Source organism: Cynara cardunculus (genome assembly GCF_001531365.2).
Source record: "Cynara cardunculus var. scolymus isolate 2C chromosome LG 10, CcrdV1, whole genome shotgun sequence".
Classification (NCBI taxonomy): Eukaryota; Viridiplantae; Streptophyta; class Magnoliopsida; order Asterales; family Asteraceae; genus Cynara; species Cynara cardunculus.
In genome coordinates this window covers 24492080-24514864 of record NC_037537.1, presented here as the reverse complement: position 1 = coordinate 24514864, position 22785 = coordinate 24492080, and the positions used below count along the sequence as shown (strand labels likewise).

The 22785-nt window shown below is 37.2% G+C and overlaps 1 protein-coding gene across 3 annotated transcripts in view; it reads left to right on the top strand.

Annotated features, from left to right (window-relative positions):
• The window catches only part of LOC112519225 (protein SWEETIE), a 30760-nt gene extending 8590 nt beyond the window's left edge, over positions 1 to 22170 (top strand). For all 3 annotated transcript variants that reach the window (XM_025127230.1, XM_025127229.1, XM_025127231.1), the window contains 35 exons: positions 2905 to 3037; positions 3106 to 3212; positions 3830 to 3940; positions 4039 to 4203; positions 4323 to 4409; positions 4574 to 4667; positions 5978 to 6046; positions 6136 to 6258; positions 6352 to 6420; positions 6526 to 6630; positions 6822 to 6910; positions 7684 to 7840; positions 8432 to 8581; positions 8723 to 8772; positions 8972 to 9071; positions 9150 to 9206; positions 9653 to 9720; positions 11543 to 11636; positions 12272 to 12462; positions 13967 to 14111; positions 14199 to 14267; positions 14875 to 14931; positions 15053 to 15139; positions 15216 to 15344; positions 15527 to 15727; positions 15845 to 16309; positions 17022 to 17087; positions 17426 to 17523; positions 17632 to 17728; positions 17867 to 18002; positions 18567 to 18877; positions 19823 to 19954; positions 20042 to 20206; positions 20563 to 20688; positions 21059 to 22170. In XM_025127230.1, the coding sequence (XP_024982998.1) occupies positions 2905 to 3037; positions 3106 to 3212; positions 3830 to 3940; positions 4039 to 4203; positions 4323 to 4409; positions 4574 to 4667; positions 5978 to 6046; positions 6136 to 6258; positions 6352 to 6420; positions 6526 to 6630; positions 6822 to 6910; positions 7684 to 7840; positions 8432 to 8581; positions 8723 to 8772; positions 8972 to 9071; positions 9150 to 9206; positions 9653 to 9720; positions 11543 to 11636; positions 12272 to 12462; positions 13967 to 14111; positions 14199 to 14267; positions 14875 to 14931; positions 15053 to 15139; positions 15216 to 15344; positions 15527 to 15727; positions 15845 to 16309; positions 17022 to 17087; positions 17426 to 17523; positions 17632 to 17728; positions 17867 to 18002; positions 18567 to 18877; positions 19823 to 19954; positions 20042 to 20206; positions 20563 to 20688; positions 21059 to 21781 (5026 nt within the window). In that variant the 3' untranslated portion in view covers positions 21782 to 22170. The remainder of the gene's footprint in view (positions 1 to 2904; positions 3038 to 3105; positions 3213 to 3829; positions 3941 to 4038; positions 4204 to 4322; positions 4410 to 4573; positions 4668 to 5977; positions 6047 to 6135; positions 6259 to 6351; positions 6421 to 6525; positions 6631 to 6821; positions 6911 to 7683; positions 7841 to 8431; positions 8582 to 8722; positions 8773 to 8971; positions 9072 to 9149; positions 9207 to 9652; positions 9721 to 11542; positions 11637 to 12271; positions 12463 to 13966; positions 14112 to 14198; positions 14268 to 14874; positions 14932 to 15052; positions 15140 to 15215; positions 15345 to 15526; positions 15728 to 15844; positions 16310 to 17021; positions 17088 to 17425; positions 17524 to 17631; positions 17729 to 17866; positions 18003 to 18566; positions 18878 to 19822; positions 19955 to 20041; positions 20207 to 20562; positions 20689 to 21058) is intronic.
• Positions 22171 to 22785: the final 615 nt, after the last annotated feature.

The window sequence follows — 22785 nt, the reverse complement described above, 5'->3', positions numbered from 1 at the left end:
GATTTATGGGCTCCCTGCACGATAGACCTAAAAGGCCGACTGTTTTAGGTATTTGTTCTGTTAAAACAAGTCAAGATCTTAAAGTTGTATCAGCCTTTGGGTTCATGGTGCGTGCCATTATCTTATGTGGCTAGGCGACTCCTTTGGAATGTGCCACAGCTTGAGAGTCATGGTGCCTATTATATTTGTAAATGCGGTTGCCAGCTTCCTTAGGTGATGCTATATGACTTTAATATCATTCTAGCATTCTGCTTGATTGCTGACCTTGTAGCTTGTTTCATGAAGTACTAATGCAGAAGATGGTGAATATTTCTAAAACTTGCTATTCATCTTAATTCTGTAATTATGTTTAGAGGTTCTTTGACGCTTGCTTATAAGGGTTGTTTGGAGAGGGATAAAGTATGTGTCATACTAGTGTGTACATGGTTTAAAGGTGATTTTAAGAAGATAATGAACAGGCTGTGTATCTCTTTCAGCTTCTTGAACTCAAAGAAACTCTCAGAAGGTCTCTCTATGGCTTTATGCTGGATAAGTATGCTAAAGTGAAGAATAAATAGAAATCACAGCTATAGGAAGTGAGACAGATAGATAGTAGAAAGGTAAGCTGTAATGTATGTGAGATTGGCTTTCCAGTTACTTTGTTACTTTATTGGTTATTATGAGTTTTATCTCATTGGTCGGGACCACTTTCTTACAATAGAAGTAAATTTAGTTTCAGCGCATTATGTACGTCAAGAGGTATATGCATGAAGGCGGAGATACACTGATATAACCCATAATAGCATAGTGTCCATTCGAGACACTGTGGACCCCGCTACTCTACTCTTACTGTGTCTTATACTTCTGAAACTCCCCCGAGCTTCCCATAGCCTATCACACAGAAAAACGTACTTGTGTTGGTAAGCCTATTGCTATATTATGGTACTTTGTTACCGTTAACTGTTGTTAGACTAATCTCTCTTTGTGCCATTACGCCTTTCACCTAACCAATAACCATGGTCCATGCATAGTTAATATATTGCTTGGGGTGTTAATAAGGCTCTAGTCTAGCTCATCTAGGATGGAAGGAGGCAATAAACGAGGAACTGTGTGATCTATGGAAGAATGGAACGTGAGAAGGATACAATTGGTTGCAAGTGAGTGTACACTGTAACCTAAAGCCTGATGGTACTCTTGCACATTATAAAGCCTGATCAATAGCCAAAGAGTATTGTTATTTCTATAGTAAAGATTATGATGGGACCTTCACTCATGGGGCAAAAATACATCAATTGGTGTTATTAACCTATGCTTGCATGTGTCATTGCCACTGCATTAGTTTGATATCAAGAATGTATTTCTTAATGCAATTATAGTGGAGGGGGTTTATGGTTTAGGATTCATCCCAAGTATGTCAATTGATATGATTTCTTAATGGTTTATAGGAAATTCTTCAAGTATATTCTTTTTGATTCTTTAGACTTTAGAGACCTTTTGGGATGACTCAAAGTGAGTATGATCATTCAACATTTTTCCAACAAAAGCATGCCAAAAAACTGGGTTTGGTGTTCTATGTAGACGAATTAGTCGTTTCAGATATTTACTATTCTCAAAATATTTATATTTACCACTCTCAAATATTTACTCAAAATAGAATTTCTGATCAAGGACTTTCAAGGTCAAAGCCTAGGATCTTTTTTTTTTTTGTCAAAGTATGTACTTGGTTTGCGATGATTCTGATTATCAAACTTTATCCATACAAAGGAGAGTTTCTAGAAGACTAGGTGATGGGCAGGGAAGTTGAATTATCTCATAGTCATAAGACCTAGGCATTAACTTATTAGTGAGTGTGGTAAGCTGGTTCATGTTCTCTCCACAAACTAATCATAGACTGCTGTAATTCAAATTTTGATATATCTCATAGGAGCTCAAGGGAAGGACCTTCTCTACTCAGGTCATGGGCGCCAGATTTCCGAATATCCAAACAATGCCTCATAAAGGAGTTTGGAGATTCTTCAACTAAGTTGGTACATTGTGAGAACATGTTTGCTATGCACATATCCAATAATGAGATCTTCCATGAATGGACCAAAAACATTGGGGTTGATTACCATCCATTGGGTGGTGGGGACTTCTTGCGGACGCCCATCTACTGAGCCTGTTTGGGTTTTCTTCAAAGATTAGCTTGCTGACTACTTGACAAAAACTCTATGGGGATCTGAAATTCACCCATATGCGACAAGCTGGGCATGTTTGGTGTATTTGCTCCAACTTGAAGAGAGGCGTTAGGTATATTTAGCAGTGAATTAATCATATGATTTAGGCATGGCCTAGGGATGATTTGATTTAATACTGTTTGATGTTCTCTTTTTTTCTTTATTTGACCATGATGTACTATATGCATCGTGATCTTCCCTCTTAACAAAAACAACACTAGAACCCTCATTTTTATAATTAATATCAGTTCGCACATGGCTGATCTATACTCATCATAATTAGGGAGATGATTCATTTGTGGGTGTCATGATGAGGGAGATGAATTATTTAGGGGTGATGCACATGTCTGTAAGATGGAGGACTTAACATATGAAAGAGTACTTCCTGACAAGGATTACTCTCATAGTCTCATACGATTATTGAATCTAGAGTGCTGAGATCTTGTAGTATTTGGGATTTCATCAAAGCTTGAATTCAGAAGAATAGGTTACTGTAATTATATGGAGCTGAGTCTGACCTTACAAGCCAGAGGGTTGGAACTTGTGTTTGGCGAGGCAATAGGAACATTAACCGAGCACATGGTCCTAATCTTGAAGAACCCTTTCTGCATACTCTATGGACTTGATTTTGTTCTTTTATTTTCTTGATTGACATTTTGTAATGCATAAGTGGTAATAAACAGTCGTGTTTGTTTGTTTTTGTGCATAGATTGCCCAGAACAATGCTTGATGTTGCTAGGAAAATGCTTACAGAAGCTAGTCGGAATCCTGTGGTCGCCACAGTTGAAAAAGAAGCTGGATGGTTACTTCTATCATCCTTACTGTCTTCCATGCCGAAGGAGGTAAGCGTTTTTGTTCTTTGATACTATAGTGGTTCTTGATTCTTATAGGTGCTGCATGAATTGTGCAGGAGATGGAAGACCAGGTGTTTGATATTCTTTCTTTATGGGCTGACCTCTTTAGTCGAGGCCAAGAGTATCAAGTAGATTCAACAGAGGATCTGTCTTCTAGAATAAGGTTAGTCCACTTCATCGATTATGCCCTTTCATGGTGGAATTATGTCTGTTGGTAGCAGTTATTTATGTCCACCTGTAAGCTTCAACTACCCTCTAGCTTTTGATGATGAACTCTTAGTATGTAACTTTGACTTGCTTGAGCTGATTCCAGTCATGGAATGTTTTAATTTTCAAGTTGTTAATATTGCTACGAATTGCTGGAAAATGTTTTAATTTTCAAGTTGTTGGTAGGAGCTGAGTTAAGACATGTTCCATTACTTGCCATTGTACTCAAATAAATAAGATGCCTTGTTCTGTTACTGTTGTCTAAACTTTGCACTTCAGTCATTGAAACATCTAGTATATGCTTACAATTCTTTCTCCAACACTTCATTTTTTACTATATTATAAGGATACAACATGCAGCGAAGTTGTGTTTACATTCATGGTTCTGTAGAAATAATTCTGAGAATGCATGTATGCTTCATGTGGAGATACAGATAATGAGACATGCAATGAAGTTTGGATCAACTACTCCTCTGGTTGTATGATAGTAGAAGCTTCCAAGATATAAACGTCATCTTGTTTAGATCAACCCTTGTAAATGAAGTTGATTTAGTTACTCATGTTCTTTTTTAGTGTGTGGGCTGCTGCAGTTGATGCACTAAACGCATTTATAAAATGCTTTGTTTCCCATGATGCTGTGAACAAGGGGATCTTGCTCCAACCAGTGCTATTATACCTTAATCGGTACGGTTAGAATTAAAGAGCACTGATGCCTTGTTTATGTTCAACGCGTACATGTAGTTTTTGCTGATTCTTCAAATGCAATGTATGATGAGAAACAGGGCATTATCATATATTTCCTCCTTAGCAACCAAGGCGGTTGATGCGAAGCCTTCTATGGACATTTTCATCAGCAGAACATTGATGGCTTATCAGTCTCTTTCTGATCCAAGGGCATACAAGAGTGATCACCCTGAAATTATTCAAATATGTACAAGTCCCTTCAGGTAAAAAGGTTCATTTCTGTCATTAATCCTTTGACTTTATATGTTTCATGTCATGCTGGATTTCATTGCAATTTTATGAAGTATATGTCTTTGGCCTTTTATGCTGGATTTGGGAACAGAGATGCTTCCAAGTACGAAGAAAGCTCCTACTTGAGGATACTTCTTGACAGCAGAGATGCTTGGTTAGGTCCTTGGATTCCTGGAAGGTATTTACCTCTTCTAAAGTTGCATTCTCATTACATATTCACTATTGAGTGATTTTTATTCTAATTTCAGCCAGAATCCATGATTTCCACTTTTTTGCAACATTTGTGCAAACTCTTATGTCCTTGAAAACTGTGAATGTATTTTTGTTCTTGTTGGCGCATAGGGATTGGTTTGAAGATGAACTTCGGGCATTTCAGGGTGGAAAAGATGGTGTTTTGCCTTGTGTATGGGAGAACGAGCTCCCCAGTTTCCCTCAGGTAGAAGGGGTATCCTCTGTTATTTTTATTGATCCAATCCAAAGGGAAAAAGCCATAAAAAATTTCAATCTTGTTTCATCTGCTGGCTACACCATTATGTTCAATTTGTTAGGAACTGTGCTTAGGAGAAGATAAAGGGACTGGATAAACTCAAGAATTGTGTGGGAAAGCACTTTCCAAATACAATAATTCGACCCTATTAGCCTTGGGTTCACAAATTTCGTATTGGGATAATTCTTAAGTTTTTCTCTACATTTCAAAGGCTGTGAAAATTGAGACGTATACCCAGATTCTCGTTTTACATATTTAAATGAGAAATCGACGGTTATTGGTGGTTTAAGGGTTATAACAGTTAATGGATAAGGTCAAAGAGTAGTTACAACCGAATCTGAGTTCTGAAACATGCAGGTCCAGAGCTCTGGATATACTCGACCAGATATAGGAGCCATCTCTGGATACACACGTTCAGTGGTAGGCTGAAGACCAATCAGAGATAGGAGCCATCTCTGAACACGGTCGTTCAGCGATAGGCCGAAGGGCGAAGACCAACCAGAGATAGGAGCCATCTCTGAGCACACATGTTCAGCGATAGGCTGAAGATCAACCAGAGATGGCTAGCACGACCAGAGCTATCTCTGGACCAGATTTGAGATTTGTCAGATTTCTAAGTCTGAACACGCAGGTCCAGAACTTCGTATGCATTGTTTCACAGTTCTGACTTAATAAAATTTCCAAGTCTTTAGAATTTAGATACAAGTCTGAACAGCGGGATCACCGCCAAGGGGCTCAACCCCTTGACCCCGCTTTATGGCGATCTAAGGTAATAGGGGCAACATTTGTAAGTGTGCACTCCGCACCTCGTAACTCCTGTATGTTTGCCTCTTAATCGATCTCAAGTAAATCACAGTTACATCAAAATCTTGATGACACAAATCACCAACAAATTACCATAAATGTTTTTGATATATTTATTTGTAATTTAATTGTGTTCGCTTTTCTGTAAGCCTTGTATGTACATCAACATTGTTATGCAATGGAAAGCCTACATGAAACCATGTATTAAGATTCAGCTGAAGTGAGCTCTCTATCTTACATGACATTTAATAATTGCTCCGTAGTTGGTCTTCTTGGACCTCTAGATCTTTCCACTCTATAAGTTCATTTTCTGAGTATGTAGCTTCTTGGGCAACTGCATTTGTCTCCAATTTGTCTCCAATTTGTCTGTCACTCTATCTTAATTTTAGTTTTGAATTAGTAAACATATCCTCTAACAAACTTGTCTTTGTTACCGGTATTGGTTGAATATGCAGCCAGAGACTATTAGCAAGATGTTGGTGAACCAAATGCTCCTTTGCTTCGGAGTCATGTTTGCTACTCAGGTAGTGTTTTCTTTGTGTGTTTTCTTGTTCCAACTAATGGCTATCTGATTCGTAGATTTAATTTTTAACTTCATCTGTAAATTACCCAGGATAGCAGTGGGATGTTAACACTCCTTAGCACACTTGAACAGTGTCTAAAAGTCGGAAAGAAACAGGCTTTGCATGCAACCCGTGTCACAAATATATGCGTGGGATTACTTTCTGGATTAAAGGTGCTAATGCTCTCTTTGGTTCATTAACAGCATACAACATAGCTGAAGCAATTTAAACAGGTCTAACATGGGTTCATTATGCCATAATTTTAGGCCTTACTTACATTACGGTCACAACCACTAGAAATGGAGATATTAAATGCAGCACAGGGGATCTTTCAGGTTTTTATGGTGTCATTTTTCATTTACCTGCTTACCTCATGATAGCTCCAGAAGCTTGCGCTTTGCACTTTTAATTGGTTAAAATATGACTTTTATCTGTGACAGAGTATTCTAGCTGAGGGTGGCATATGTGAATCACAACGCAGGGCATCATCAGAAGGGCTTGGGCTACTAGCTCGCCTCGGAAATGATATGTTTACTGCCAGATTGGTCGGTTTTCATGATACTTAATAGTTTTTGCAGATTTTTGTTGTTATTTATTTCATTTTTTGCATGTTAAAAATCTCATTGATGCTTTCCTATTACCCTACCTTATGATACTAGTTCTCTTCCCTGCATGTTGTTTGCTTGCATGTGGCATGATCTATTTTCTGATCCGTGTATTATTTTGTTTCAAACAGACTAGATCACTGCTTAATGATGTAACTGGGCAAATAGATCCCCACTATGCCGGATCAATTGCTCTCGCTCTCGGTTGCATTCATCGCAGGTATTTGTTACTTCTCTGGAAAAGCATTTGCATCATTTTCATTGTTTGCATGTATTTTCTTCTCCTATTCTATCTTTTCCCTTTGGTGCTCAGAGAACATGTATAAGATCCTTTTTTTGACGATCTCGAATCCCTCCCCTCAGGGTTCCTAAGTCTGGTATACGTTCTCGGTTATGTTTAACTCCTGACATCGTCAAATTAGAAAAGATGTTTTTTACTTTGAAGCATCAGAAGAATTAGATAAAGATTTAAGTGTTAGTTTAGCGGAGGAGTTTGGCAGTTCTGTGTGTCATATCTGCTTTGAGGAGGTAATAAATGGATGAGTTCCCTGGTAGACAGGAGGCTGCAATCTAATGTTCAACTCTGTTCTCCAGTAGATCAATCTCCAAGATGTTTTTAGTTGTATGGCCAAATGTGTTTCTAGGTACATTATGTTCTCTAAAAATGATTAGATATAGTCTTATAGATGCACTCAGATCCTGATGGGGGTAAAATTGTATGTTCTGATGTCACATCTGTTCCTGGAGGATGTTACCATCTCAGGTCTTTTGTGCCTTTTCTTTCTAAGTGAACTTAATTTCTTTCTCCTAATTTAGTTCTTATTTTTTCCCGTTAAAGCATTAAAGAAGGCCGGCTTAACAAGTCGCCTTGATGATGAGTAGGTCAATAATACTTGAGAGCCTGATCATCATTCAAAATATGTATCATATTGAATTTATGTTCTTGGCTGTTCCTGGAAGCAAAAGATTTCATCATTGTCGTGTTCTCTGCAGCGCAGGAGGAATGGCATTATCAAGTTTAGTACCGTCTACTGTGAACTCTATCTCTTCATTAGCTAAGAGTTCAATAGCTAGCTTACAAGTATGGTCTTTGCATGGACTTCTTCTAACCATAGAAGCTGCTGGCTTGTCATATGTATCACAAGTTCAGGTACCTGTCCTTCTATGATTTTGCTTATTTTCACTGTTCTCTCTAATATAAAAATAAGTAAGAGCTTTTAAATGCCTAAACAAATGATATTTTTCCCCTTTAGTCTTGCTGTATAGAAGGCAAAAAATGTTTCTAAAGGAAAAATTACCGGTGAAAGCTTCCCTTTGGCTTTGCTGTTTAGAAACTATTCATTTAAATTGCACCACCAGATGGAAAATGTGGGCTGCTCCTTATTTTAAACATTCCATCTAATATGGGACATGGACTTCACTATATATATTGCTCAACATTTGTCTGGATTTTGCTTCCTTAATCAACAAGCTGTTGTGGTTGATGTGAGGGATAGAAAACATACAACAGTGTGGCTCCTAATGACTACTTACCCATTTTGCTACATCATTATGTTAAGTTTATATTTAATCTATCTGCATATTCTTCAATTTTTCTAGTTTAGTCTTGTGATTGGAGATTCGGACTTGGAGCTTCTACCGTGTTTCTAGCTATATGTAGTGGTATTGCAGAACAACTGCTTGGATTCCTGGTTTCTCTATAATGGACCAAATTTTTTCATTTATTGTTATATCTTTGCAGGCAACACTCGGCCTTGCAATGGATATCCTTTTGTCCGAGGAGAATGGATGGGTGATGCTTCAACAAGGAGTAGGTCGCCTCATAAATGCTATAGTTGCTGTTCTTGGTCCTGAACTTCACCCCGGAAGTATATTCTTTTCCCGTTGCAAGGTTGTTTTTCATAGTTTTTCATCTCTTTGAAACTACAATCATCACTCATGTGGTATTGCTTTTGCTTTAATTCAATAGTATGGTCCAGAAAATATATATTCCTGATGTTATGTGCAGCAGTTAATTGTTTGATTTGTACAGTCTGTCATTGCGGAGATAAGCTCTCAGCAAGAAACAGCAACACTTCTTGAGTAAGGAACTTTACTTTTTAATAGCAGGTGTATTGTTTAGAAATGTGATTGTACACAATAACTTATTCTTACCGGTTTCCAGTGTGTACTTGATCTACTAGTTGTAATGGTTTCTAGTTTTTCCCCCTTTTATTGGCGTATTATTTTGTCTACTGGGTTCTAGACCTTTTATTGGTGTATTATTTTGTCAACTTGGCAGGAGTGTTCGCTTTACCCAACAACTTGTACTCTTTGCTCCCCAAGCTGTTACAGTTCATTCTCATGTGAAAGTTCTCCTCTCAACTCTTCCGTCAAGACAGGTAATTATTGCTGTTGCCCGTTGAAGTACTTCTTTAATATGCTTTTTTGGTCCTGAAACAATTTCTCCTTTGCAACAGCCAACTTTGAGACATCTTGCTGTGTCCACTCTACGACATCTCATTGAGAAGGACCCAGTAAGTAACACTTTCATGCTATCCTTTTTCTTCTCCACCCTTATGTGAAAAGATCCCATTGAGCTTGCTTCTCAATCTATGGTGTTATATAGTTGCTCATCTACAGTGTTTACATCAGTCACCTGTCTTTTTTTTATATGCAAGCTTGTTTGCATAATCATCGGTTTTTCACAATAAAATTACTAAATTATGATAAGCATATCTTACATGGCCACGTAAAAGTTCCGAGAATGAAGCTATGCGGATTTTCGCTGAAAGAAGCAATTCCCCTCCTTGATTTGATTGTAATGGGTGGTTCCTTATCTACTGTTTCAGTACTAGTTCTAAATGTGAGCATGCAGCTTCTCGTTAGGGATCTTCACTTATTTTTATTACCGCCTAAATTTAGAATCATTAAATTGTTCTCATTTGCTGATCATGTCTGTTATTAATGGGGCTGCTTGCAGGATTCCATTATTGATGAACAAATAGAAGAGAACTTGTTCCACATGCTAGATGAGGAAACTGATACGGAGTATGCATCCTCTCATTCCTACATGTCCTTTTAGTTCATTAGCAGGTTTAATGGATAAATGGATCTATGGATCACATTACTGTATGGACTTTTTCTTTCTCGTTGGACCTGTTTATCATTGTAAAACTCTGGTTTATTTGCTTTAGATGTTCTGTTTGTATTGATTTGCATCATCAAGTGTTTGAGGAACAATGATACAGTAATGGTGTGGACCGCTTTAAGATACTAGCCCTTGGGTGTTATTATCCAATAAGGGAATTATAAAAACAGAAGTTATTAGGGCATTGTATAGCATAACCCTGAATTTCAATAACAATAGAAGCCAATGTATACAATACAAGGCATGTTAGACAACCTTGTCAAAAAGAGAAAAAGAAAAAAAGGGTAAAAAATGACAGCAGCCACTTGCAAATAGAGAAAATGTTATGGATAACATCAATTTAGAACTACTTAATCAAGGAGTTCTGAAAGGTATTCTATTTCTCATCTTCGTTGATGATTACTCTGGTATGATCTGGGAGGTGTCGAGATTTGATGTGAGTTCTCATTTCTTTGTGTTTGCATCCTTCAGCAACTTGAGCATCGACAGCTATGTTTATTGCTTTGTCTACAGATGTGAAAATTCTCAGTGGCTCTTGAAAATATTTTGGATTTTCCATACATAGATTTGTATTTCCGTGGAGGATTTCAAGTATCTTTGAGAGAGTTGACAGAGAGAAGAGAATCACTCTCAAAGGGGAACTATAAAAACTTCATTTTAGCTATTCTAATAACAATAAGAATGGCTTAACTTTCCCTATATTTTTGGAGCCAACACCACAATACTCCAAAAAAGCAAAAATTACAGAACCATCATAGTCCCCTAAGAAAAGCCATATGTAATGCACACATTACCAATAGCATGACCATCATTATAAAGCTTGAATCATCTTTATCGGATTTTGTCCAAAAAATGCCATGACTAAAGATGAATTAAATTTCAGCATTTTTGGAGTCTGACAAGGCAAGCATCACCCCTTCCTCTTTTGATTCCATTAACTCTATGATTTTATTTTTGACCACTCAACATCAGCTTTGGCATCCCCATGGCATTATTGCTACTGTCTGGACCTTAGTGGTGAACCTGACTGGCTGTATATGATAATTGAGAAGACACTGGCATGGGCTATAATGGAGACATTGGCAGCTGCATACCAGATTACTTCAGTCTTTTTAAATTTGATATTTTGCTATCTGCTCATGTGTCCATCTGTTATAACACTATACTTTCTTATGCCTTCTTCCCGTGTTTCTGTTTCAAGTATGTGAGATAGGTAACATTCCATATAGTTAATAGTTGTTAGACCTAAATTAGTTAGTGAAGGGTAGTTTTGGTATTTAGATAAAATAGTTTATAAATAGAGGGGTTGGGAAATGGTCTGGGCAAGCTTATTTTGATTACTAATGTTAGAGTAACTAAGTGAATCAGGAGAGTTTGTCTACCTTTCGGAAGTAGACTGATATCTAGGAGAGTTGGCCTATCTCTCGAATATAGACCATTTACTTGTTTGTTAACTTATTTTATTACTAGTTTGTTTGATTTACTGCTCCATATCATTGTAGCAAATGTTCAACTCCACTGGGGCGGCATTCTTTTAGTTTGGTAATCAAATATGTTCTATGATGTTCCTTAAATAAACCCCTGTTGAGCCTTCCAACTGAAGTATCTATAGACAGTCCTCAAGATTTCTTTAGACATACTAGCATTCCAATCTTTCTGCAGATGTGCTGTATATTTCTTTTTTAGTGCCTCCTACATAAAGATTTCTTCTTGTTTCCTTAGGATTGGGAGTTTGGTGCAAACTACAATTATACGGCTGCTCTATGCATCATGCCCATCATTTCCATCTAGGTGGCTATCGATATGCCGTAACTTGGTATTCTCTCTCTCTCTCTCTCTCTCTCTTCATATTTGTTGTTTTAGATCTGAAAATCATAATGGGGTTGTAGGTAGAGTCGCAACTTGGGTAACATACAGAGCTGCTGCAGTTGATCTCCGCATTAAATCTTACCTGAACTTTTTCTTGTTGCAACCTAAAATTCAGACTCATGCCATTAGAACCGTGCTCTTTGTATTCACTTTGCATAAGGACACACTCTTAGATTTGTATACACTTCTCCTATATCTTCCCAAAACTTCATCACAAGCCGGGGGTTATCACGGAAACATCCCCTTTATTCCTAGGGCTAGAGGAATGGACTGCCTACATCCTACCCTGCCCATACCCTACTTCCAAGTGGGATATACCAGGTACACTTGGTTTGGCTTGGTTACTTGTTCCCATATTGGGACTGTAGTCCTTTTTTCTTATAATGTATACAACAAACCTAAGGATAATATAGACATCTAACAAAAGTAAAAAACTAAGGATTTAGTTTGCATCATTTTCATTATGCACTGTGCACTTTTTTCTTTTTTCTGGTTTTTCTTTTGTAAAGCATAGTGGCAATAGGGAGTATGGCCAAAGGCCAAAATTTTCTTGACAACTTAAATGTTGAAATATTCATCTAGGTTCTTGCTACATCAAGTGGAAATACCAGAACCAACAAGGAATCGGATGATGATCCTATTAGTGGTCCTGATGGGGACACATCTTACGGAGAAGATGACGAGAACATGGTTTCTAGCTCTCAAGGATCACCTGGCGTCAATTCTGCCAGAGACAAGCACCTCAGATATCGAACAAGAGTATTTGCTGCAGAGTACGTCACCCTGCTCTTACCTATGCTAATTAACAAGTGTTAAACATGTTTATGCTTCCTGTTTGGTTTCTTTCTCATGCATCTTTTGTTCATTAAAATGCTTTTACTTGTCATATGTGTAAGGTCCCATGTTCACTATGTGATCTCACTTTAGGATACTTGTCATCTTGGTCAACCATTGTAATCAGTCAATTGTCCTAGCTTTTTGTAGATAACTAGTCACAGTTATAGTCAAGCGACAACATTTAATACAAAACATTTTGAATCTATGTGTTGATAGGCTCAATTTAGGTATTATTTCTGAATTTATCATCGCATAGCACCTCTCTTTAGGCTTGAACATTTATGTGCATTGTATGTGGCCTCTTTTTCGCTATCCACATCATGTGATATACCACATGGTTTTGGTGCGGGATTTCTATATTTATGTTACTGGACGACTGCAGTTTTGCACCTACAAATTCCATGTGCAATTATCCTAATTAAAGAAAAAGAAAAAAATAGCATTAGAGGAAGATTATCTGTGGATTCTTGATTGAAATTACTAATAGATATTGAATGATAGACTATATTTATCTTTGAATAGAGATGATAAGGACCACCAAGAATTGAATAAGATGGGGCTGTGGAAATGGAATAGCTTATATATCCCATATGCTTTGAAATAACTTCATTTAATTCAAGAAAATAGGGCAATTACTTAGCATTTCCTTTGGAAACATATTGGCTTGTTAATGCTCATCATTCAACTTTCAATTGAAAATATATTATTTATTGTATTTTCTTGTATGATGTATGCTTGCTTTAAAATACTAATGTACGATACAGTACATGAAAACAAGATTTCCCCTCTTTGAATTATTGAATGTTGTCATGCATTTTTTTTTGGATTCGAGTAATGCTATTATCTTCTTAATTACTCTCCCAAAAATCCTTCTAATTGACACTTGGCATAATTTAAACACCCACATGACTGGTATTTCTTTGGTTGAATTTCTGTTTCATTATGGTATCATTTTTAGTCGTTGGGACAATTTTGGTCACCCTTGATGGATTCTATAAATATGCTTTTCGCAAATTATGTTACTTTTAGCATCTCTAGAGGTACTTGGTTACAATATATCATTCTCCTTAGTACAGGTTACAAGTTATCTTTTTCCCGAATGAAGTCAATATATATAGATGCTGTCATAACTCATAAAATAATTAGATAACCACTTCTTTTGGAAAAGGAGATAATTAGATAACCACTTAAGAATACTTTAGCTTGCATTTTACAACCTGAGTTGTGACTCCTTAAAACATTGATGTAACAACAGATATATTCTGAACTCATATGAAATTGAGATGGTGTTGCCTACATATTGCATTTATTCTACTGGGAGGGTAGTAAGTGTGCTTCCCTTTTTCTTATCTTGGAACTTGGGCATCTGCATCATTGTTGGATCTACTGTTTGGACTTTGATTTAGGATTGGTTCAAACTAAGTATCAATTTGAAATCAGGTGCTTGAGTCATGTACCAGATGCTGTTGGACAAAATACGGCTCACTTTGACCTATCATTGGCGAGAAGCCAGCCAGCCAAACAGCTGGTATCTGGTGACTGGTTGGTCCTCCAGGTTCAAGAGTTGATATCTCTTGCTTATCAGGTGATGAATATAACCAGTTTATACAATATCATGTGGATGCATTCGTACCACCTGTTGCCGATATTAATGTTTTAATGTTACTCATAGATAAGCACAATTCAATTTGAAAACATGCGGCCGATTGGTGTGGGACTCCTAAGTACTATTCTGGACAAGGTATTTATCTGTGACCTAAATAAATTTTCTGGTAATGCAGACCTTTGTATTTCTTTAATGACATAACACAGAAGAACCATTTCTTTGTTTCTTCTTATATTTGTACGTATGTCTGCTTCCTTATGGGGTAAATATTTTACAAAAAGGGGTGAAGTAACAATTAAAGACATATTTCAGCGTCCCTCTCGCATAATCTGCTAGGACTAGGATCTTCATCCTTCCCTGATGTAAATGTTAGATATCATCGTCTTTTAAATGACATATAAGACTAGAAGCAAGGGATGAAGGCTTTAGCAAGTGTTACAAGTTCAGTAAAAATAGAACTTGTCCCATGTTTTTGTTTTTTGGATCTGGAAAGTCCTGAAGGGGGATAAGGAAAGTAGAGTCCATGAGCTCATGCTTTGCTTGAAGTCTTTCTGACCTGTGGCCCACCTCTCAAGCGTCAGGATTGTCACGTGACCTATGATATACTATTGTTGAAGACATTTCATCTAGTTCTCTGTGGCTATGCTTTTTATGTCATCCCTGCATCACTTAGTTTCACACATAAAATTCTCAAATTAATAACTACTTGGCTTTAAAAACTTCTATTATATATGATTTGCAGTTCGGCAAGGTACCAGACCCTGAGCTTCCTGGACATCTATTGTTGGAACAGAACCAGGTACAGGGATGAATACAGTTAAAATTTTAAATGTTTAAATCCGTTGCCGTTTGCTTTTAATGTCATGCCGTGGTCGATAATTTTCTACGCCAATAAAGCCAAACGTCACTTAAAATTTCAGGCGCAACTTGTTTCTGCTGTTCGTACAGCACTGGACACATCCTCTGGACCTATTCTATTGGAAGCAGGCCTACAGCTGGCTTCTAAGGTTCAAGACACAGACATTATTCTATTGCATTATATGATAAGGGGTGTTCATGGTAAATGATAGATACTTTTTTCAGATATTGACAAGCGGTATGATCAGTGGTGATCAATTGGCAGTTAAACGGATATTTGCACTGATTTCACAACCCCTTGAGGATTTTAAAGACCTTTATTATCCATCATTTGCTGAATGGGTTTCATGTAAGGTAGATCTTTTCATCCAATTACATTTATCTTTCCAGAGGGAATTTGTTTCTGCAATATCTTTTCTTGTTCTTGTTTCTGCAATATGCTTTCTTGTTTAGTTCCAGACTCTAGTCTTTCAATATTCTTTCCTTGTATAGATGTTCCAGATGAAACTTGTACTAATTCTTTCTTCTTTTTCTAGATCAAGATACGACTTCTAACTGCCCATGCCTCTCTAAAATGTTACACATATGCATTCTTGAGGAGACAGCACAGCATCCCAGAGGAGTTTCTAGCACTATTACCGTTATTCTCAAAAAATTCAAATACCTTGGGCAAGTACTGGCTCTCTCTGCTGAAGGATTACAGTTATGTCTGCTTCCGCACACGCCCTCATATAAATGTAAGCTAAATAAGTTTATATACTTTTTGGTTTTTGAATCAACTGCACGAACATCATGCTTGGAAGCATAATGTTTCTCTGTGGATGGGATCTTATAGACATGTTTTCTTCCTACAGTGGAAACCGTTTCTTGAAGGAATTCAATCCCCGCTGGTTTCTAAAAAGTTGAAGCAATGTTTAGAAGAGTCTTGGCCGTTTATCTTGCAAGCAGTTTCCCTTGATGCAGTTCCAGTGGATGGGGATGGGGATGTGAATGAATCTCCCAGAACAGCAGAAAATACATCCAAAAGTGCCTTTTTCTCTGGATACGATATGGTGGAACTGAAACAGCAAGACTATCAGTTTCTGTGGAGCTTCTCTTTACTTGTTCTCTTCCAGGGACAATATGCTACTCCTGATAAAACCATTATCCCACTGGATTATGTAACATCCAACTTTGGCAGTGACTCCGCAGTTGCCGACAGACAGTCAATAGCCATGAAATTCTACGAAATTATTTTACCAGTATTTGGGTTTCTTTCTGCAGAAAAGTTCTTTGCGACAGGATTTCTTACTATCGATCTGTGTCGCGAACTGCTGCAGGTAATTTTGTTTTGTTATATATAGCTTTATGCAGTCTTCTGTCATCTGTTTGTCTAGTATTGATGCCATCAGTTGTTTGAGTTCGTGCATTTGTAACAAGCCATGAGACGCAGTCTTCAACTTAGGTATAGTTGACACAGTTTTATGTTTTTGCAATTGTTGGTTTCGGAAACTTGTGTCACATCCAAGATGAAGAATGAGGCACTTGTAAGGTCCATGTTGAATCATTCAAATTCCTAATAACATATACATGGAATATATGCCCATAAACCTCAATAGGGATTCTCAAGGGGAAACATGTCAACCGGTTACCAAGGATAAGTACTGAATTTTATTTTCATCTACATCAAGAGTGACTCCATGCTGTCAAATACTCCCTCCTCCCAGAATAAGTGTCCACATTTCTATTTTAATTTGTTCCAAAGTAACGGTCCATTTTCAAAAATAAGTGCCTATTTTCCAATTCTACCTTAATTATGAGACGGAGAAATTCATTACTCCCTCTATTATAAAGGGGTGATATGGCATTTAGTTAATTAAAACGTGTAATAATTACACATTTATTAAATATGTGCCTTATGGTACTCTTTGAACATTGTTGTCCATTGACATTCTTAGTGATCTTTGTTTATTACTCCCCATTGACTTCCCAATACCAGTATTTACCACCCTCCCATACACTTCTGATCAATGTTAAACTTCATGGATGTAGGTTTTTTCATACTACATCTTTATGGAGGATATATTGGATAGTCATGCGATCTCAGTTCTATCACAGGTAAATATCAGCAAAAGCTCCAATCTCTAGTATTTGTGTCAGATTTCATGCCTTTTTGAACGGTGATATGGTTGCCACATGATGCATGTGCAAAATCTTATTCTTATTACTTGCTTTAGCATCCCGTCTTTACTCTGCCTGCATAAGGACATCCATCATGAGTGTTATTTCATATTAGTTCTTATCTTCTGTTCTATTTTTGCTGCTTGGAATTCAGATCTTTAGCTTTACTTTTATAAAAAAAATTGAAATGCCTTGGATTAGTAATTTCAAATTTGTTAAGTCAGCTGCATACTTGTACTGGAGTGAAAGTTTCTTCCATGGTGCTTCTTCTACAGATTGTTCACAACTGCCCTAAAGAATTTCTCGAAACTGAAGATTTTGCATATCAGGCAGCTGAACTTTGTTTGTCCTTCATTTTCAAGTTCTTACAAAGGTAACTCAAAAAATGATCTCTTGGGCCTGTGCCTATTTCAAGACTATTTATGTAATCGAATTTTTAACCGAAGATCACCTTTCTTTTCATGTAATTGCTTTGTGTTAGTGCCGATGTAACACCATCCAGTCACTCAAACTGGGAGGATAAAATATCCGAGTCTCTTACTGCAGCAACAAATCTTTTGATGCGGCTAGAACCCAAGGTAACTCATGTTATTTGCTTTAGGTTTTAAATATAAAATTTTCTCTTGTAAGATTTCCGTAATTGTACTGCATATTTTCATTCATGTTATTTATTGTCTGTGGTCGATTGAAGTGTATTCTTCTCTTTGTCTGTGCAGAAGCAACTACAATTAGCATTAGCATTTCTCATTATTGGATATAAGTGCATTGGAGAAGCATCAAATGAAGTATGCTTGTCGAAACCTGTTGACCATGTTCAATCTCAGGTCATCATGCTGAAAAAGCATGTTAATGGTGAGTCTTAAGCATTCTGTTTCTCCCACCATTATTTCAGAATGCATAGGTGGGTTTGCATCCCAGATATCTAAAAAAATGTGTTCCAAACTTCAATATAAGCTCAAATCGGTTTTCATTTTTTCCGAAACTCTTACGTACCCATTTTTCTTTCAAAAGTATCAAGGGGCTCTCAAGTTTAGTGAAATGTACTTGGGTGATATCCACAACCATCTTTTGAAGCTTTACTATGTTAATAATTACGTAAAACAGGTTCTCAAGGCATGAAAGTATACAATTTTGATACTCTCTCCATTCCAAAATAAATGTCCACAATAAAAAGGCACATAGCTTTATAAAATTTATAATTATTACACTTGACAATTTACCCTTAATAAATAGAGGGAGTACTGAATTTCCCATCTCATAATTAAGGGTAGAATTGGAAAGTAGACACTTATTTTGTGACAAACCAAAGTAGAAATATGGATACTTATTTTGGGACGGGCGGAGTAATTTACTACAGTGTATCATTTTATCTATGAATGACAAAAGTAGATAGTTGACTTTAGTATTTTCTGGCAGAAAAATCTACAGTGGATGAAGACGCTCTTTGCTATTTGAGGACAATAAGTGGAGCTTGCCTGAATGTGAATGTCAATCTAACCAACGACTGTATCAAAAGCATCCATTTGTTGGAGGATAAGATGACAAACTCATCTAAACTGCCACAAAAGAAGCTTGCTTTCTCTCTTGAGCAAATTATTACATTTGCTAAATTAACTTATGAAATCGAACTTATTAGTGAGAATGAAGAGAGTAAACCCATATTTTATGGCATGCTATGCCATTGCAGAAATTCTTTCCATGAGGTTCTTAATGATCGATACATACAGGTAAAAACCTGCAACACTCGCTACTGGTCCTTGTATTTAAAATCACAAATATCTGATACCGATTCATTGAAACAACCGCTCTACCCTTTAGGGTGGAATAGGGCTGTAAACGAACCGAACAAACACAAACGGAGGTTTGTTCATGTTCGTTCGTTTAACTTAACCTGACAAACGAACAAACACGAACGGTAAACGAACGAAAATCTTTGTGTTCGTGTTCGTTCGTTTAGAAATAAGGTGTGTTCGTGTTCGTTTATGTTCGTTCGTTAACATGCTAAACGAACGGGCTAAACGAACATAAATAAATATTATTTGAATTCAAAGTAAATAAACAAAAGACTATATATTAAATTTAATATATAAACGAACGGTAAATGAACAAACGTTCACGAGCATAAATGAACGAATGAGACTCTTGTTCATGTTCGTTCGTTTAACTAAACGAACAAAAAAATTTGTTCATATTCATTTATTTATTAAATAAATGAACATAAACGAACTTCCCGCCGAACGGTTCGCTGAACGTTCGGTTCGTTTAAAGCCCTAGGGTGGATGACAAGTCTGTTATCACTTGTAGTCTGTTCAGGGTTCCAAACTCAATGATGGACTTAATTGGATTGAGCCTGGAAACTTACTAAGTGATAACTTTTAAATTCAGAGAAACCCTGCTTTGGAGATAATATTATATATTGCATTTTTTATTGCTTTTGCTGTCAAATCACCGATTCATACAGCCCCCCCTCCCTACTTCTTTTAAGTATACATATTATATATGGCAAATACTTATACACACTCCTCACCTTTGGTGAGGCTTGAACCCTTGACCTCTTGGGAGGCTAGGCTCTATTGGTAACCCTGGTTACCGCTGGCCAATGACCCTTTGATCAAGAGGGATATACTGCGTTTGTTTGATTTTTATTTGATATTTTGATTCAATGTGTGCAGGTTCAGTCAATTGGCTTGCAGACACTAACAGGTGCAATACGGGACTCCAATGCTGAAAGCAACACATTCCTAGTATTCTTTATCGGGGAGCTTCTTAATGATATTTTTGGGATCATCAAGCTAGCATTGAAGGTATTATTTAGGTCGAAAGTCCCTTCACATTTGCGAACGGTCTAATTTTCATCATTCTGAAGGACATGCTATTGTTATTTATGACAGAAACCCGTTAAACGGGAAGCAGTGACCGTTGCTGGAGATTGTTTGAAGATCTTGATGCTTTTGCATACAACCTCTAAAGCTGCGGAATCTCAGAGAAGTCTAATGAGCCTGCTTCTTGAAGCAATTGTCATGGTTTTATTAGCTTCAGAGAATGATTTCTCTCAGGTGATATCAATTGTCATTATCGAACTTTCTAACCCATATACTTTGTCCCAAAATAAATGTCCACTTCTTTATTTTTGTTTGGCTCGAAATAAGTGACCACTTTCAAAAGTACCTATTTTCCAATTTTACCCTTAGTTAGGAGATGCAGAAATTCATTACTCTCTCTATTATTTAAGGGTACAATTGCCATTTAGTTATTTAAAAAGTGTAATAATTACCCATTTCCAAATTGTGCGCTTTTTCTATCGTGGACATTTATTTTGGGAAGGAGGGAGTAATTGATTTTGTCTTCCTCTTTGTTGCCTTAAGTTTTCAGCTTTTTGTTTCACTGATCCTCGACGCATTTTTAATGACAGGATGTCAAAGAATTGAGAACTGCATCCATAAGGCTTGTTTCTCAACTTGCTCAAAGTCAAACGTCTGCAGTCTATTTCAAGGATGCGTTATTATCGATGCCTTTTACCCGGAGGCAGAAACTTCAGGTGATTCTTTTTGTGTACTGTATTTATCACAACAAATTTTCCGTCCCATTCTGTCTGCTCTTTGTGACTAGGCTTTTTAAGATCATGGTTTTAGTGTAAAGGCTATGTTTGGCAAACTGCTGATAAGCTAGCTGACAATGTAATGTGACCTAAAAAGACATGTTGAAAAATTAATTGTAAAAATATAAGGGGCATAATTGAAAAAAAGCTCCTATTTGAAGTAGCTTATTGAAAATCTAGTTTATCAGCTAGCTTATTTCGATGCCTAACCAAGGAGGGCTTTTTCAATAAGCTCATAAAATAAGCTACCAAAAATGGCCTGACTGCTTTGGTAATTCCATCCTGACAACCAATTTTTGTACACAATCAGGATATAATCCGTGCTTCCGTAACACAAGGTCAGATTTCGATCCCGACTAAATCCTCGATGCCACCATTGGTGATCAAGATGCCATCACAAACAGAAGAAACCCGACCCCAAATTTCACCTCCATCAGCCCCCACAAATGATGATGACCGTTCTAACGACGAACAGGAAGAGGAAGAGGATGAGGATGAGGATGAGGAAGACGATTGGGATAATTTCCAGTCTTTTCCGGCGGCCTCCTCAACCAACGAACCTAAATCTACCGAAGATTTAAGTTCAGAAGACAAAGAGAACACAATTTCCATCATTAAAAGCAAGAGTGAAAATGAAGAAGGGGAAGAGGAAACTACATTCACAGAAGCTGGCAAACTTCAAATGTATGATTTCCAAGATAATGTTGGCGAGAATGAAGGTGAAGAACGCAAGGAAATTCCCGCAGAGAGTATTGAAAATCATCAGGGTGATGATTCCGACCGATCTACTGGAGATGATAAACTGGAACATGGAGATCAAGAGGAAACTGATGGAGGTATGTTAAGCCAAAGAAGTAAAGAGCAAACCGATACAGATCTGGAGAGCCTGAAATTGTCATCTGCTTCTCAATCTGGTAATGAAGAAAAATGCTTGACTCATAGTAATGCATCCGAGAAAGATGGACGTGAACAAGACGAGAATCTCTCTGGTGATCCCCGCCTTGACAAGGCTGAAGATAGAACCTCGATATAACATGACGAAAGAAAGACGATGCCGGAAACTGCCGTCAAGTAACCCTGCCACCAGACACCGCCAACCGCCAGTTAAACCGGAAATCCAGTGCGAACGTGGATCTGGTGTTACATTGCTTCTTGTGGGCCAACCTTGTTCTATTTTTATGTATTGAAAGACAATTTAGGGCATGAGTTGGACCCATACCGAGTCACTGAGTTGGACTCGTTTAAAAGTAAAATGAGTTGAGAGATATTAGACCAGAAGTGAACAGGAGATCTTGTTGCAATAGGTGTATTTATTCACATATGATTAGAAGTATCATTTGAGGTTAGCTTTTATAAGTGTGGATTTTGATGTTTTTCTTGACTTGCAGCTTTTGCTTTTATGGGTATTGGAAATGTTGTGTCACTAGCTTTTTATTTATTATGTCTGGAATAGAATGATTTCATATGAACAGTAAATGGAATAAGACCACATCTAATCGTAATCATAGAAGTAATCCAACGGATTTCGACAGCAGCATCTAGGGCTGTTTACTAAACGTTTATCTGGTAAGCGCTTACCGAATAATTTTCCTTATCTGATGAACATGATAAGAGTTAAAAATCTTACCCGGTAAGTGTAATAATAAAGATGAAGAGTCTTAGTTGGTAAGTGAGAGTGATGACCCTTACCCACGTAAGTGCTTACCGGGTAAATTGTTGTATATGCTACCATTTTAATGTACTACAAATCTTACCCAGTAAAATAAATTATAGTGTTACTTCTAACAGTAAGTGCTTACCGGGTAAACATTTAGATAAACGGCGACCGTTTACTAAACGCTTATGTAGTAAGTGCTTACCAAATAATTTTCTTTACCGGATGAACATGGTAAGGGTTTAGAATCTTACCCAGTTAGAGCGGTAAAAGGATAGGAGAGTTTTACCCGGTAAGAGTGGTGAAAGGATTGAGAGTCTTACCCAGTAAGTGAGAGTGACGACCCGGATAAGCGCTTACTAGGTTAATTGTTGCATACTATA